Raw genomic sequence first — 17,023 nt, forward strand, 5'->3', positions numbered from 1 at the left:
AACACCGCCAAAGATTAAATTTCTTAGGCCTAGTACGGTCTGATTTTCAGCGCGGTACTCAGATGAGCTAAGGAAATACCAGAAAAATACCAGATTTCGCGAGTGAATTTTCAATTTTCACTCAGGCACGCGCAGTGAAAGTTCAATAGGTACAATTTTACTCCAACAGTAACGTTTGGACCCTTTTAGGCATATATAGCACCTTCCTCAAAAGATTGTTTCTTAAAGCCTAGTACTCACATCGACGAAAACTCAGATGAGCTAAGGAATTACCGGAAAAAAAACCAGATTTAGCGAGTGAATTTCGATAAACGCCGTTACCCGCAGGCCAACGAATAAGAAATTTAACCTTTGGCGGCGTTCGTGCAAACGCGTTATGGAATCTAAAAATTAACAAGGAAGAACGCTATGGTCGAGTGCCTCGACTATCAGATACCCGTTACTCAGCTAAAGGGAAAAAAGGGAAATGGAGATATGCAAGCAGCAAAGCGAGATTCTCTTGATCTCCGACGAGCTCTCTATTGAGGAACCACTGGTCTTTACATCCACCAGTTACTTCTCAAAAAAATTTTCAAACGGCTAATAATAAGCTTAATGATTTTGTGCAATAGTTTTCAGGTCTTGCCAAGATGGACATAAGCTGGAGGTGAAAGCAAACCAATATATCTTTACACGATAACATCATTCCGTGAGTAAGAAGCCTTTGAAAGGCTTCTTTTTCCTGCACCAACAAATATTTCCTTATAACAACTGAATTGGCCCATTGCCAGAACGCAATTGTCGATGGCCTCAGCTATCAGATAACCGTTACTCAGCTCAGGGGAGATGGAAATATGGAGGCAGCACAACGATCCTTAGGTTGCACACCCCGCAACAGCGCCATCTAGCGTCGATTCCTTTATTTCCTTACAACTTGGGATAAGCGTTATGAGTATTATAGTGGCCGTGGCACCTTGGTAACAAAAACTTGAACTGCGCAAGAATCTGCAAAATTTGCATGCGTGTTGTTCTGGGTAAAAAAGATACGACCTAGAACTATTTATACCGGTTACTCGTAGAGTAAAGGGTATACTAGATTCGTCGGAAAGTGTGTAACAGGCAGAAGGAAGCGTTTCCGAACCCGAGTCGATCTAGCCATGTCCGTCTGTCCGTCTGTCTGTCTGTCCGGATGAACGCTGAGATCTCGGAAACTACAAAACCTAGGCCATTGAGATTTGGCATGCAGATTCCTGAGCTTCTTACGCAGCGCAAGTTTGTTTCAGCAATGTGCAATGCCCACAAACCACCCAAAACAGTGGCTCCTACAGTTTTGATGCTAGAGTACAAATTTTAACTGAAATGATGTGTTCTCATCAATACCTATCGATTGACCCAAAAAAAAGTTTGCCACGCCCACTTTAACGTTTGTGGGCAGCCCACAAACTTAAAAAAATCGTAAATATGAACGCGGACATCTCGGAAAATATCAAAGATAGAGAATTGGGATTTCAGATTTAGATTCCGTAGCCTTGAGCGCAGCGCAAGTTTGCTATGCGAATATGCCACGCCAACTCTAACGCCCACAAACCGCCCAAGCCTGTGACACCCACAATTTTCATGCTAGAAACTTTAACTGAAATGTATTTTTCTCATCAATACCTGTCGATTGATCCAAAAAAAAGTTTGCCACGCCCACTCAAACGCCCATAACACTTAAATCTGTCTACCGAACACATAACCATATATTGAGATCAGGGGTAGGTGGCGCATTTCACTCTCGCTTTGCTGCTTGCATATCTCCATTTCCCTTATGTCCCTTTAGCTGAGTAATGGGTATCTGATAGTCGAGGTACTCGACTAAAGCGTTCTTCCTTGTTTTTATTTAAATTTCTTTGTGTACCAGCAGACTCCTCCTCTTTGAATTTCTCCAATTGATTTGTTTTCCGTTTGGCAACGAGCCCAGCTGCTTGACAGTAAGACCATGCTACATGCATTGCGGGTGAACTTTAAAACTTCGGTCACGTTACAAAGAATACGATTTTTTAGACTCCTAAGCCGATCTGAGTACTAGGCTTTACACATAAAATAATGGGATATATTACAGTTTATTAATAATAATAACTACAGTTTACTTTAAAATAAGATATGTACTAAATATAAATTGTTTGTTTGCCTGTCTATCCATGCGTAAGTAAAAAATGTTTGCTTTTTCAAGAATTGCATTTGAATAGTTTACTAACTTTAATGGACTATAACTAAAGTTTTTCAATCGTATTCAAGCTAAGTTAGTATTTTTGTAAAGTATTTTTGGAAACCAACCCATCAAAACCGTAGATTTTTTAGCTTGATTTCTGATTCTTCAATAACGGCTTTTATGATTTCAAATAAAAATGTAAGGTGTATAGCCCTTGAGAATCCTCAACTATTGACATGCGACACATTGCCTCGTTTCAAAATTGTTATTCAACAAAAATGGCTACATTTATCAGTTCAGAACATCTTACACAGTCTGAACATTGACTTTTTTGGTGCGTATCCAAACTCTATTTGCAGGTCCTGAGTATTTGAGATGATGTTTAACAGCTTAGAAGAAGAAACTTTACTTCCAGCACTTTCGAAAAACTAGCTAGCTGGGCGAGAAAAGAGCTGAAAATTTTAGATGATCTGGGTATTCCCTTAACTGTTGAATTGCTGAATTGTTGAATTTTGGTCAGCTATTAATCAGCTGTTCCATACAAAGTCAACTTTCAGAAATTTCAGCAGTTCAACAGCCTCGGGGCTGTTGAAAATTTTGTTGAATTTGTTGTTCTCGACTAAAAGTAATAGGGTAACTCTGGTCACTTGTAACGTTGGAGGAATTGCCATCGTATAAAATATGCAAATAAAGGATATCTGATAGGATGCTGCCTGTTAGGAGTTCTAATAGTTTAGTTTTTTGGCTTATTCTCGGCATTTTCCGTAATTTTAAACATAATATTTGGAAAACACGGCCTGGCAATTTAACAATCTGACAAACAGATGACATCTTAATATTGAAAATTCAACAGGGAACTTTTAGGGTCGTTCCCTTAATTGCTGAAATTTTTTGTTCAATTTTCAACAATTCAGCAATTCAACAGTTTAGGGAATACCCTGGATGCTAAACTGCTTAAAATAGGAATCTTTAGTTCTACTACTTTTGGAAAAACTCTCAAGTTTGGCGAGAAACAACTACAAGTAGCTAAATTACGTACACCCGTAACTTGTGCATTTTGAAAGCTACATGCTTGTGCCATATGTCGTTAGAAGGGTACTTCGAAATACTTCGCGCGCCTTTTTAACATGATTTGTCTAAATACTATCTTTAAAAAGTATGGCAAACTTTTTTTATTTCAATGTCTTATTTATTTGTTTATTTTTCAGAATTCCTCATCCAAACGCTATTTTAGGGTCATGGAATCATTCAAAAACATGAAATCTACGGCTTTCGGGAAAGTAGATTAACTATATGATTGATGTTTAAATAAAAAACTTCTGATATCAAGCAAAAACACCTCTTACGAGGTAAAAATTTAGTGACGATCGCACCTTCTACGAACAAAAGTTCTGATATCAACTTTTGTGACGAAAATGTATTACACGATCTACTAAGTAAATATACTTTCTAAATATTAGAGGTTATTTTATCTTCATTTCTTTATACACCAGCAGTCCTTTTTTTAAGTTGCTGCAATTCATTTGTTTTCCGTTTCTCACCATACCCAGCTGCTTGACACAAGCTTCATTAATTGTGGGTGAACTCTGAAAATGGCAGTCACACTACAAAGAATAAGATTTTTAGACTAGTGAAAGTGGTATTGCATCTTGGGCGATGTTTTTTCGGTGCAACTCTGAATTCTTCTTCTTGACAGTAAAAAGTGAAACATTCAATACGAAAACGTAAACAATGATAAACATAATATGCAAGCCCCCGGAGGCAAGCTAATGTGGTTTATGGAGATGGAGCTTCTGCTAATTGACATTTGGCAGGAGAACATCGAGCAGTAGCGGGAAGCCAGAAAAAATGTCCAGTATGTATACATGGAGATGTTCCAGGCCTTAATGGAAGCTGCGTTGGATGTGTCCTACAAAGACGTCCGGACAACATTGAAAATCTGACCAAAAAGTAGAGGTAACTTATATGCGCGCAACAATATATTCGAAATCCACTCCACGATATTATTTCTTGCAGGCAGGTAAAAAATATAATGGGGACAAGCGGTGTGGCTCCTTCCGTGTGGCAGCATTACGAGTTGCTCCACTCTTTTCTAGACGCTTATCAGCGAGAGTATGTCCCGACTTATATATATGGTTTAAAATTATATAACAAAATGTATTTGTTGCAGATACTAGGGAATACTTTGTAGAGGTCGTTGATGTCGACCCCGATGACAGGGAAGCCTCCATCTGCAGCGGGAGTCAACGCTCAGGCAGCACTGCACCCCCTGCTAAGCGCGAAAAGGTGGACCACAAGTCGGAGCTTGTGGAGATAGCTAGAGAAAGGCTGGTGGAGCAGCGAGCGCAGACGGAAAAAAGTCGAGAATGGCAGATAGCAAAGCTAAATTCCAATCGAATATGTCACTTTAAAAATAAAATGAGATGTTATGTTATAATGAAATAATAAACAAACATATTAATGTTTAAAAAACTTTATTTTTTACCATTTAGACAATATTGGGAAATAGGTGCCCTTAATTGTTCTGAAGGCTGTTAAAAATCTGCAGACATATTGGTCTGATTTGGTTGTTCGCGTAGGTCACTGCCAGTGTGCTGCCAACTATCATTTAAAGCGCTGTTGTGCTCAGTTAAAATATTGTGCAAAATGCAACTGAATTATTATTCTTGTAATGGCGGTCAAGTCCTTTCTCAGTGAACCACAACATTGCCTTCAAATGGCCTAAAGCATTTTCTCCTTGCCAAGCTTTGGACAGATTGTAATTGAAATTTCGCAGTTCTTCGGATGCAGTTGGATACGGGTTCATCAGCCTTTTGGAAGTCAAAAGGCATAGTCCCCAATAAGCAGTACCGCAACTTGTACGCCACAAATTTTCCTAGTTTTTTCCTAAAAGAACGGAACAGGCACCATTTTCCTTGCCAGGCTGGACTTTTGAAAAATAGTGGAGTCGTTGCAGCGCCCTGCAGAGCCGATGTTTACATATGTAGGTAAATTTGTATCTGTAGTAAATTTAAAATACAATGGGCTTAGAAGAAGGCAGCTTACATGTAAACCACGAGTAACAGAGTAACAGCCCTTGTAGTTTTGATGGTCAGCTGCTTCTGCAGCTGACGGTTTTATTTTTGCTATTTTTAAAATCATGAACAAATATGATGTCTAAACAATTGCACCTAGACACTGGGGAAATTGAAGTTTGCCAGCTGGTGTCCTTCTTCCGCAAAAAAACATAGTCGGTCCACCAAAAACGAAAAGGTCTTTTTCTCTATCCTAGTACTCAGGTCGGCTAAGAGTTCACATTCAATGCATGTAGCTTGGTCTTACTGTCAGCAGCTGGGTTGTTTTATTAACAAACGAAAAATTGAAGGATTTTAAAGTGAAGAATCTGCTGGTGCAAAGAGAAATACAAATAAATAAAATGTTCAAAGGTTGTTTTTATATATGTTAGTTTAGTATAAGTAGTTTAGTTTAATATAAGTAGTTTAAGGCATCCTTCTCTTGTAATGGATGCTTCGCCATTTTCTCCGTGCCATTTGCAGTCCAGCTCCGATTCGCAATATGCCAACATGGGCCTTGAGGGGCAGGCAATGGCTGGTTAATGGATCCTCCAGCTGTCCCTTAGAGCGCGTCGTCTTTTCCTCCACCCTATAGAATCCCGACCTGCAGCTTTAGCTTTCAAGAAGCTGGTGGTGGTGGAGTCCTGTGGTTCCCCAACGGAGAGCTCGTCGGAGATCGTATAACTGATGGTTATGCTAAAAATATACTTCTATCAGTAAAACCTTACCAAAGGAAATACCAGAAAAAATACCAGATATAGCCAGTGAATTTTCGGTGAACACCGGTATCCGCGGCCCAAAGAATAAGAAATTTAATCTTTGGCGGTGTTCGTGCAGAAGCGGTGGGGAATTTAAAAATTCAAAATGAAAGAAAAACCCCAAAAACGCCTTAAGGAGGTCAGTGCAGATGAAAAAGGACACCTAATCCAAGATTTTGCCCATTATTGTGGGACTTGACCGACAGGAAGCAATACTACAACGGGGCAAATCCGCAGAATAGTTTAAGTGCAGTGGAAGATACACTAGAGAAGCCCAGTGGAAAGGAACATGGGACATCGCTCGATCTCCGACGAGCTCTCAATTGAGGACTCTACGTCCACCAGCTACTTGACAGCTAAAGCGGAGATGAAGGACGCGCCGGCTTCTATAGGGAGGAGAAAATAAGGTCGCCCGTTAAGGGACAGCTTGGAGAGCCATCACCAGCCATTATTGGCCAGCCTATTGGGACTCGAAGCTGGACTACAGATGGCGCGGGATAGATGGCGAAGCATCCGTGGGACGAGAGGGAAGCCTTAAACTTCTAATTTACATAAATAAAAGCACTTGTTGAACATTTCATTTATTTTTATTTTAATATCTTTGTGCACCAGCAAACTCTTCTTTTTTAAATTGCTCCAATTGATTTGTTTTCCGTTTGGCAACAAGTCCAGCTGCTTGACAGTAAGTCCATGCCACATGCATTGCGGATGAACTTTGAAAACTTCGGTCACACTACAAAGAATACGATTTTTCGACTAGTGAAACTCTTAGACGATCTGAGTACTAGGCTTAAAGATTAAATATCGTATTCATTGGGCCGCGGCTAACGGCGTTCATCTAAATTCACTCGCTAAATCTGGTATTTTTGCTGGTATTTCGTTAGCTCATCTGAGTACCGCGCTAATTAACAGACCCGACGAAAAGCCATAGCCGCCTGTTTTCCTCTTTCTCACTCTTATGGTTAGCTCGCGGTTTTCCTCGATGCGAGTACTAGGCTTTACAAGAGCTCCCTTTGAAGAACTCGTCGCTGTTTTCCGGTATATACTTTTCCCAAAATGTCCCGTATCCCATCTGTTTAATATAAAACCGTAATAGTATTTTTACTATAACTTAAGAGCTTTTACCAGCATCTACACACTTCGTGGTACTTGCTCTTTTGCAGGAAACAATTTCGTACAGCTCCAGTTCGTCGTCATTCCACTCCTCTGAATTGGCTGCTGATGCAACTTTATATTTTGCTGTTGTACAACAGCCAAAGTGGTGGGTAAATTATTCATTTTGGTCTCGCAGAATCTACTTCAACAATGTTTACTTATGTTTTTATTAGCTACAGCTGTTCAGATCAGCTGTTATCGGATGGTAGACGGTTGATGTGCCCTGTCGGATTTCATATTTTCATATTTGTCAATCTTTCCAACTGTTTACGAAAAGCGTTAGCCGCCTCTTTGCCTCACGCTAGCTCCTGCGGTAAGAGGGCGCCGTACGTCGATGTGATTACTCGGCTTAATGCAGAAACACCCTATGTCTGAACGTCAGTACTCTAATATCTTTTACGATACTTAGGTATTTTTTCTTGTCACACACATGGTCACACTGTCTCTGTGTAACGCGAAGGAAAAGAGGCGATAACTAAGTGAAATATGTAAACGCGATACTCAGGCCTGGTGAAAAATAGTGCACGCGAAAGTTACCAATCAATTCACAAAGCTAAAAATCTTTTTGCGCCCTCTCGATTGTTTTGTTGCCAGCACCCCATCATCACACACATATATACCACGCACTGACCTACACTAGCGAATTTAGATTAAAGTGAGAAAACACTCACGTACGCACACAAAAGCACACGCTGGGTCGCGGACAAACGTTTAATTTAGTTAGTGCCCTGTAAAACAGAGTTGGGCGAAATCGCGACTGAAACTTAAACAAATTGTAAACGTTGAGGTGGAGAGTGTATCGAGTGAGAGCAACAATTAGTGCAACACCCAAGCGATGATATTGCAGCGATAAGCAATAAACAAACAGAGAAAGTAACAGTAAACGCGTTCGCTGCCAATTGGCTTCCATTGACTGCTTTTAGCTATCGTACTTTTAGCAGTACTACTACTACTCATCCAACAATGGGCAACTGCCTCACCACCCAAAAGGGCGAGCCGGACAAACCAGTCGATCGCATCAAGCTGGACGACCCGCCCACCGTCGGCGTGGGAGTGGGCGTGCCCCAGATCCCCATGCCCTCACACGCTGGGCAGCCGGCAGAGCAAATCCGTCCCGTTCCCCAGATCCCGGAGAGCGACACTGCGGGTTCCAATGCCAAAATATTCGTCGCCCTCTACGACTACGACGCCCGTACCGACGAGGATCTAAGCTTCCGGAAGGGAGAGCATCTGGAGATACTGAATGACACACAGGTGAGTGTTTTTACGTTCACACTCACGCCTTATTCATTGGGAAAAACCCGTAGGAAAATTTAATTTTTTTTTATAACTTATAATACCACTTTTGGTTGGGAAATGCACGGTGGTGACACAATAAAAACAGGGCTTAAAGAATTATTAAGGATATTTTCTGACTGCACAAAGCAGGAATAAATCATAGAGGTTTTTCCTTTCCTGCACTAACAGATTTTTCACACCTACTGTGAGAAGTTTTTCACTCCTTTGCAATAGCAATATGTGCATTTATTAATAATATTTACAGCCTTGAGAGTAAGTATAACGAATAAGCAAATGAGTATGCATGCGTACTTGTTCCAAAGGACAATTTTCGATCGGTCAAGCACTGTGGACAAACGGAATAGAAATCACTGGAGAAATTTAAAAAAGAAAAATCTGGTGGTGCACAAAGAAATAGAAATATAAATAAATGAAATGTTGAACGAATGTTTTTATACCCTTGCAGAGGGTATATTGATTTCAGTCAGAAGTTTGCAACGCAGTGAAGGAGACGTTTCAGACTTGATCAGCATGACTAGACGAGTCAATCTAGCCATGATATATCTTTTGCAGGTAGTATACATATAAGTCGGAACCAGCCGGATTGAACAACTATATCTTATAGCTCCCATAGGAATAATCGGAAAAAAATTATATCTGGTGTTTTTTTTAACATATAACCTCCTAAGGTTGAAAATAACATTTTTTAATTAGTTTTAAATTTTGAATTAAATTTTATCAAAATCGAAAGACTATATCATATAGCTGCCATAGGAACGATCGGAAAATTGACGGGAAAATAATATAAAACAAATTATAGCTTCGGTGTTGTTTAACCTTTAACCTCCTACGCTTGGAAATAACATTTTTTAGTTAGTTCTGAATTTCGAATTTAATTTTATCAAAATCGGACGATTATATCATATAGCTGCCATAGGAACGATCGGAAAATTGGTGGGAAAATAATATGAAACAAATTATAGCTTCGGTGTTTTTTAACATATAACCTTCTACGCTTGGAAATAACATTTTTTAATTAGTTCTGAATTTCGAATTTAATTTTATCAAAATCGGACGACTATATCATATAGCTGGGACGATCGGAAAATTGGTGGAAAAATAATATGAAAGAAATTAGGCAGTGTTGTGAAACTTTTTTATTTACAAAATATTGGGAAAAATTGGTTAAACAATTTAAACAAATAAACATTTTTTAGTTACAAACACTTTTTTACACCATTTTGCACATATGTATACGTACATTAAATATTATAAATTTAATTCTCATGTTTATTTGTTTAAATAGTTATTATCTATTACTGAGTAATATCGATTGTCGTACGATTGCTTTAACGACGTTAATAAAAATTCTTAAATATTAAAAAAATGATGTTGATCAAGAATATATATCCATACTTTATGTGGCCGGAACGTCTCCTCCACTGCGTTGAAAACTTCTGACAGAAATCATTATACCCTGTGCAAGGGTATACAAAATTAAACTTATTGACTAAAATTTCCAAACATTTATTTGGTTAATTTGATTTTACCATTCATGTTAAAATCTGTTTTTATAGTTTTTAAAGAACACTCCTTTAAAATGACTTTTAAGGATCTCCTGTTGTTGAAATAAATAGAATCTATTAATAAACAAGGAAGAACGCAGTTGACCACTGCCTCGATTATTAGACACCCGTTACTCAGCTAAAGGGTTCGGAAGGGAGATGGATATATGCAGGCAGCAAAGCCTACAACATTTGTTTATGTGGTCGTCAGACAGGTTATAGCGTTTTGGTCTTTGTGGGCGCATTTCTGCTTACATTTTCTTTCTAGCATCAAATCTGGGCGCGGAGCAATAATTTCTAGAATCTGTATGCCTAATACGAGGGTTGCTATATATGTATTTCTGGCCCAATAACAAAAATGTGAATATTTATTATCAACAATGGAAAACGCTTTACTTAGTACCATCGACTATTAAATTCCCGTTATTCAGCTAAGGGAAGTGCGAGGGAGATGGATTTATGCGATTTCTTCACTTGCCTATAACCTATGGTTCGATTTCAACAATTTTTGGCAGGATAATAGATATTGATAATTAAAACAAAATTGCATTTACACTTTTACATAATCTTCAAGCGGTAGAAAGGTTTTAGCGTGGGCGTATTGGGCGTCCCAACTTTCTAGCTTTTATAGTTTTCGAGATCTCATCGTTCATACGGACGGACGGACAGACGGACATGGCTAGATCGACTCGGCTAGAGATCCTGCTCAAGAATATATATATACTGTGTGGGGTACCTGTTCATACTTTCCGTCGAATCTAGTATACCCTTTTACTCTACGAGTAACGGGTATAAAAAGGGATTTATTATATTTCAAAGTATTATCCAATAAGATTTATACACTTTTGGATGCGCTGAAACTAATTGTCGAATCACTTTTTCCACGCCCATTGAGACACCTCCAAAAATGGTTTTTGAACGCTTCAACAGACTTTTCTGCCGACGAAAATTGTTGACTACGCATATTTCTTTTGATGTGCAAGAATAAAAAGAATTCATTGGGTGCCAAGTTAGGGCTGTACGGCAGGTGACCCATCAATTCGACGTTTTGGCCGGTCAAAAAGGCGCTGGTTTTAGCTGATGTGTGTGAGCTCTTACTTTCATGGTGCACAGGGAATTGTCTTTTGTTGTTCGTTTATCGAATTTCTCCAAAGACTTCAGGCAAACAAATTAAGGTGTACCGCTCAAAAAGAGTCGCCACTTAAGAAGTTTTACCGAAAAATCAGGCGACCACTTGCTTTGAAGCGCTTCTTCCATGAACAACTTTCCTCGGATTTGGCTCGTCTTCGAAGACCCATGCGGTCTTCATGACTCGTCACCTGTGACGGTTTTATAAACGTCCTTTGAAACACCGCTATTGTACTTTATCAAAATTTCTTTGCACCAATCCACACGGTCTTTTTTTGTAGCGGCTGTCAAATTGTGCGGGATCAAACGAGAACAAATTTTTTTACGGCCAGGTGTTCATGCAATATCGAATGTATGCTGGTGGAAGAATTGCCCAAGGATGCCTCTATCTCACGATCTTGCATTATTAGTTTACGCATGGTATCAATGTTCTTTGACACAATGCCAATGACCGTCGGCCACGATTGAATTCACTTAACCAGTTTTTCACAGTGCTGCAGTATGGTGCTGCATCGAAAAAAAATATTCTCGAGCTAATTCCATCATTCTTCCGAGGTAAGTTTTTGATTCATTTTTATTCGAAATCAAACGTGGTCATACATACAAAAGTTGTTTGTAGTTTTTTTCGATAAAAAAGTCCAACATTTTTTTTTTGAATAAAAGCCAATTGGTTTTGAAATGGTTAGAAGTGACTTAGGTAAGAAACTTAAATAGTAGCCGTCGTAGCTTTTATAGTCCGAAATATCGGCGTTTAAACGACCGATTTTGGGAGGTTTGTGGGCGTTAGAGTGAGCACTTTTCCAAAAAAAACTTGCAATGCGCAGGAATTTCTAAAATCTGTATGCCTTATCCCAATATTTTTTTGTTTCCGAGATCAGATCGTTCATACGGACAAACGGGGATGGCTAGATCGACTTATCTAGTGATCCTGATCAAGAACTTTTGATATGAACATTTGTGACGGAAATGTATTACACGATCTACTAAATAAAAACACTTCCTAAATTTGTTACATTCGGTACGCTGCAATTCAATATGCCTATGCCAAACTAGTAGAACGTCCGCCAAAATCTTGTTTTGCGTATAGCTTCTTAACGGAACATCGGACTTTTCCATATGAGGTTTCATTCGACGCGTATTCTAAGCGAGAATACAACTAGATCAAATTTTCTAAATTTTCACTTTTACACTTTCATCGCTTTTTCTTCTAAACCAATTGATTTTTTAATGTTTTGGTATGCAATCCTTTTATTTTTTGCCATTCCTTTCGGTTAATGTATCACTCGAAACAATCGGACGATTACAGTAGGTTTTCATTCATTCGTGTATATATAGTAGTCGCCATCGCACACCCTCCTGGTGCGCTTTGTCACTACATGGACGGCCGACCACAGTGATTAAGCTTTTTAACATCATCTTAAATTTCCAGGACCCATAAAGTATATATATTCTTGATCAGTGTTGGGGCGGGGTGGCTTGATCGAGATGTAGACATCTGGATAAAAATGCCGCTCGACACTGCCTCCTGAAATTAAACGCCCTTTTGACGTGAACATTTCGCTTATGCTTGTATGTCGGTCATTTGTTTGTCACCTGCACAACTAAATTGCAAACGATTTGCTGGAGTAAATTTGTGGATATTGTAACTTTGTTTTTAATATTGGAAATAGTTTAGCCGTATTTGTAGGTCGAGAAAAGTAGTTGGAGTGGACTGTATTAGAACGAGTAGTTAGAGGGGACTGTATTAGAATATTTATGTAAATATACACACGCAGCTGGAACACAGTAAAAAATAAAGAGTGCAAATCTTAAGGACAAATTTTATGATCGGGAATTAGGGTTAGTTAAAAATCCACGTTTGTCCACGAGGGGGGAGGGGGGGTCAATAAGTGCTTAAAATTTGTCCACGTGGTATATGGACGGCCCCTTAACCCATTCGACCCCAGCGTTGCCTGTGAGCAATTTCAAATGTTTAACGGCTAACGGTAATCGTTTCTTCTATTATTGTCAGCTTATTCTTCGACATAACGGTGCTTGCATGTGTGTACTCATAATGTGATCAAAAAAAATCGAATTTGCACATCATTTGACGAAATTAAATTAATTTAATTAATTTTCAATAATAACGAGGTGACGAATTTTCAATGTTGTAAAGTTGCTTGTGGGCAACTTTGGGCCATTGGAATACACAATATATATACACCATAGTATGAGACCGAAAGAGAAGGGTTTATCAAATGATGACATTGAGAGGATTATCAACTTCGATTGGGATGCCTCCACTGACGAAGAAAGTGGTGATGAAATGGAAGATATCTCTGCAGTGCTGGAGAAGAATTTAAAAGATATCGTGGACAAAGGAGAATCAATAGAAATTGAATATATTGACAACTTTATCAAAAAAGAATGTAACCAGGAACCTAGTGCTGTGGCTAAGAGTTGCTTTGAAAAAGTTGATCCCAAGACATTAAAATGGAGAACAAGGCCATTTGAAGCTCCAAAAAGTATTTGGGAAGCGGACGATAAACTCCAAGTCGGTAGCGTGATGACACCTGTAGAATATTTCTGCACCTTTTTTGATATCAAAGTAATTGACTTGATAACAAATCAAACGAATTTGTATGGGTTGCAAGAGCACGGCATAGAGCTTCAATGCACCGGAGATCTTATCAAGCGATATATTGGGATTTTGTTATACTTGGGAGTAATAAAAGTTCCGCAACTGAAAATGGCTTGGTCAAAAGAGTTAAAGCTTACTGCTATATCAGATTCAATGCCATGAGGAAGGTTTGAAAAAATCAAACAATGTTTACATTTCAACGATAACACTAAACAATCCAAAAAAGGAGATGTGAATTATGATAAGCTGTACAAGATACGCCCTTTACTAGACATTCTCAAAGAAAGTTTCGGTAAACTACCCCAAGAAGAGCATCAAAGCGTTGATGAGCAAATCATTGCGTACAAAAGTATTCAAATTTAAATTTTACTAGAAAATATATCTTCAATTTAAATTTTGTTTCCAGGTCAATCGTCATATAAGCAATACAATCCAGCTAAGCCTCACAAATGGGGTCTGAAAATGTTTACTCGTGCTGGAACATATGTTGGTGAAGGCACCTGCACTTGTTATACCCGTTACTCGTAGAGTAAAAGGGTATACTAGATTCGTCGGAAAGTATGTAACAGGCAGAAGGAAGCGTTTCCGACCCCATAAAGTATATATATTCTTGATCAGGATCACTAGCCGAGTCGATCTAGCCATGTCCGTCTGTCCGTCTGTCCGTCTGTCTGTCCGGATGAACGCTGAGATCTCGGAAACTATGAGAGCTAGGCTATTGAGATTTGGCGTACAGATTCCTGAGCTTCTTAGGCAGCGCAAGTTTGTTTCAGTAGAATGCCACGCCCACTCTAACGCCCACAAACCGCCCAAAACTGTAACTCCTACAGTTTTGATGCTAGATAGAAAATTTTAACTGAAATGTATTGTTCTCAACAATACCTATCGATTGACCTAAAAAAAAGTTTGCCACGCCCACTAAAACGCCCACAAACCGCGAAAACCTGTGACGCCCACAATTTGCATGCTAGATAAGAAATTTTAACTGAAATGTATTGGTGTCGTCAATACCTATCGATTGATCCAAAAATAAATTTTCCACGCCCACTCTAACGCCCATAACGCTTAAATCTGTCTACCGCCGGTAGGTGGCGCATTTTAATCTCGCTTTGCTGCTTGCATATCTCTATTTCCCTTTGAGTAACGGGTATCTGATAGTCGAGGTACTCGACTATAGCGTTCTTCCTTGTTTTGGATTGGGAATATCATCGGATGTAGTATTATATTTAGCAAAAGGGCTTCCCGAAGACAAACCTTTCAAGCTTTATTTTGACAATTGGTTTACGTCAGTTAGTCTTTTGATTGCATTGAAGGAAATGGGCATATTTGCAACTGGAACTATCCGCAAAAATCGCATAAGCAATTGCCAACTTCTTTCAGATGCAGAATTGAAAAAACGTGGAAGAGGATCTTTTGATACAAAATATGAAGTTAACAAAAATCTTTCATGTGTAAAATGGTTTGACAATAAGTCAGTTCAACTTCTATCTTCGTGTGAAGACCATCAACCAGTTGGAATATGAAAACGATGGAGTCCAAAAGATAAAGCTTACATTGATGTAGCAAGGCCTGCTATTGTAGCTTCGTATAATAAGGGTATGGGAGGAGTCGATTTAGCGGACATGCTCATGGAGTTGTACAAAGTTAACCCCCGTTCCAGAAAGTGGTACATGAGAATTTTTTATTGGTGCTTGGGAACATCAATGACAAATGCATGGCTACTGTACAGAAAGCATTTTCAAATGATAAACCCGAACCAAAAGTATATGCCGCTTATCAAATTTCAAATGGAAGTTGCTCATGAGCTGCTACTCTACTTTGTTCGAAAAAAAGAGAGGACGGCCATCAAATGCACAAAGGGAAAGCTCAGTCATATCCTTGGGGTCTCCATCAAGCAGTGTGTCTTCGAATCAATCCAAAAAATATAGGTTTCAGCCCGATCCTACAACTTCTCAGCGTTAGGATAAATTGGAACATTGGGTGGTATTTGCTGAAAAAGGACGTTGCAGATTGTGCAAGACAGGTACTCCAATGTCGAAATGCAATAAATGTAAGGTCCACCTTTGATGCAACAACAATAAAAACTGTTTTATAAGTTACCATACTTAAATTTTTAAAATAAAAGAAATTAACTGTCACCTAAGGATTTTTCTTTAAGTTTACCACCACTGCCCAATTTGCTCACAAGCAACTTCCGGTAGCGCCCAAAATAGTGGGCGTGGTGCCTTAAAATTTTTGCTCAAATACTTCTAAGGCCAATAAAAAACGAATAAAGTAAAAAAAAATTTTTTAATTCTACAGGGAAAAAGTTGGGGTCGAAAGGGTTAAGCCTAACTTAACTTAAGCGCTCCAGAGCAAAGAGGAGACTTAGGGGAGAGATGGAGAGGAAGAGCGAACGGCAGTGCGAGCGCGCGAGATGTAGACATCTGGATAAAACTGCCGCTCGACACTGCCTCCTGAAATTAAACGCCCTTTTGACGTGAACAATCAGGATCACTAGCCGAGTCGATCTAGCCATGTCCGTCTGTCCGTCTGTCTGTCCGGATGAACGCTGAGATCTCGGATACTATAAGACCTAGGCTATTGAGATTTGGCGTGCAGATTCCTGAGGTTCTTACGCAGCGCAAGTTTGTTTCAGCAGAGTGCCACTCTAACGCCCACAAACCGCCCAAAACTGTGGCTCCTACAGTTTTGATGCTAGAATAAAAATTTTTGCTGAAATGTTATTTCAGTTATCTCAGCAGGGTGCGGTCTCAAACCGCCCAAAACTGTGGCGCCCACAGTTTTTATACTAGAAACAAAATTTTAACTGAAATTACCTATAAATTGACCGCCCGCAAACTTCAAAAAATCGTAAATATGAACGCGGATATCTCGGAAAATATAAAAGATAGAGAATTGGGATTTCAGATTTAGATTCCGTAGCCTTGGGCGCAGCGTAAATTTGTTACCCGTATATGCCCAAAAACCGACCAATCCTGTGGCGCCCAAAATTTTCATGCTAGAAAAAAAGGTTAACTGAAATGTATTGGTGTCGTCAATACCTATCGATTGATCCAAAAAAATTTGCCACGCCCACTCTAAAGCCCATAACGCTTAAATCTGTCTACCTCCGGTAGGTGGCGCATTTTAATCTCGCTTTGCTCCTTGCATATCTCCATTTAGCTGAGTAACGGGTATCTGATAGTCGATGTACTCGACTATAGCGTTCTTCCTTGTTTTTAGAACGAAAACTGTGGGAGCCTCAGTTTTGGGCGGTTTGTGGGCCTAAGAGCGAACGTGGCAAAATCATT

At 39.2% G+C, this 17,023-nt stretch overlaps 1 protein-coding gene and 2 long non-coding RNA genes across 7 annotated transcripts in view; 2 read left to right on the plus strand and 1 right to left on the minus strand.

Annotated features, from left to right (window-relative positions):
* The first annotated feature begins 3,851 nt into the window (after positions 1-3,851).
* On the plus strand, positions 3,852-4,619 carry LOC139352513 (uncharacterized). The gene is made up of 3 exons (XR_011603725.1): positions 3,852-4,129; positions 4,190-4,285; positions 4,344-4,619. It is a non-coding gene; the product is annotated as an uncharacterized lncRNA (long non-coding RNA).
* Positions 4,620-5,255: 636 nt separating this feature from the next.
* The window catches only part of LOC136116539 (uncharacterized), a 42,087-nt gene continuing 30,319 nt past the window's right edge, over positions 5,256-17,023 (minus strand). For both annotated transcript variants that reach the window (XR_010653501.2, XR_010653499.2), the window contains exon 3: positions 5,256-5,922. This is a non-coding gene — a long non-coding RNA (uncharacterized lncRNA). The remainder of the gene's footprint in view (positions 5,923-17,023) is intronic.
* Positions 7,569-17,023, plus strand: part of Src42A (Tyrosine-protein kinase Src42A) — a 70,076-nt gene continuing 60,621 nt past the window's right edge. The window contains exon 1 of one of the 4 annotated variants that reach the window (XM_036814046.3): positions 7,569-8,393. In XM_036814046.3, coding sequence (XP_036669941.3) covers positions 8,103-8,393 — 291 coding nt within the window. In that variant the 5' untranslated portion in view covers positions 7,569-8,102. The remainder of the gene's footprint in view (positions 8,394-17,023) is intronic. The other 3 variants (XM_036814047.3, XM_065863174.2, XM_017075979.4) reach the window with 3 other exon arrangements.

The sequence above is a fragment of the Drosophila suzukii genome, chromosome 2R, assembly GCF_043229965.1.
Source record: "Drosophila suzukii chromosome 2R, CBGP_Dsuzu_IsoJpt1.0, whole genome shotgun sequence".
In the NCBI taxonomy this organism is placed as follows: Eukaryota; Metazoa; Arthropoda; class Insecta; order Diptera; family Drosophilidae; genus Drosophila; species Drosophila suzukii.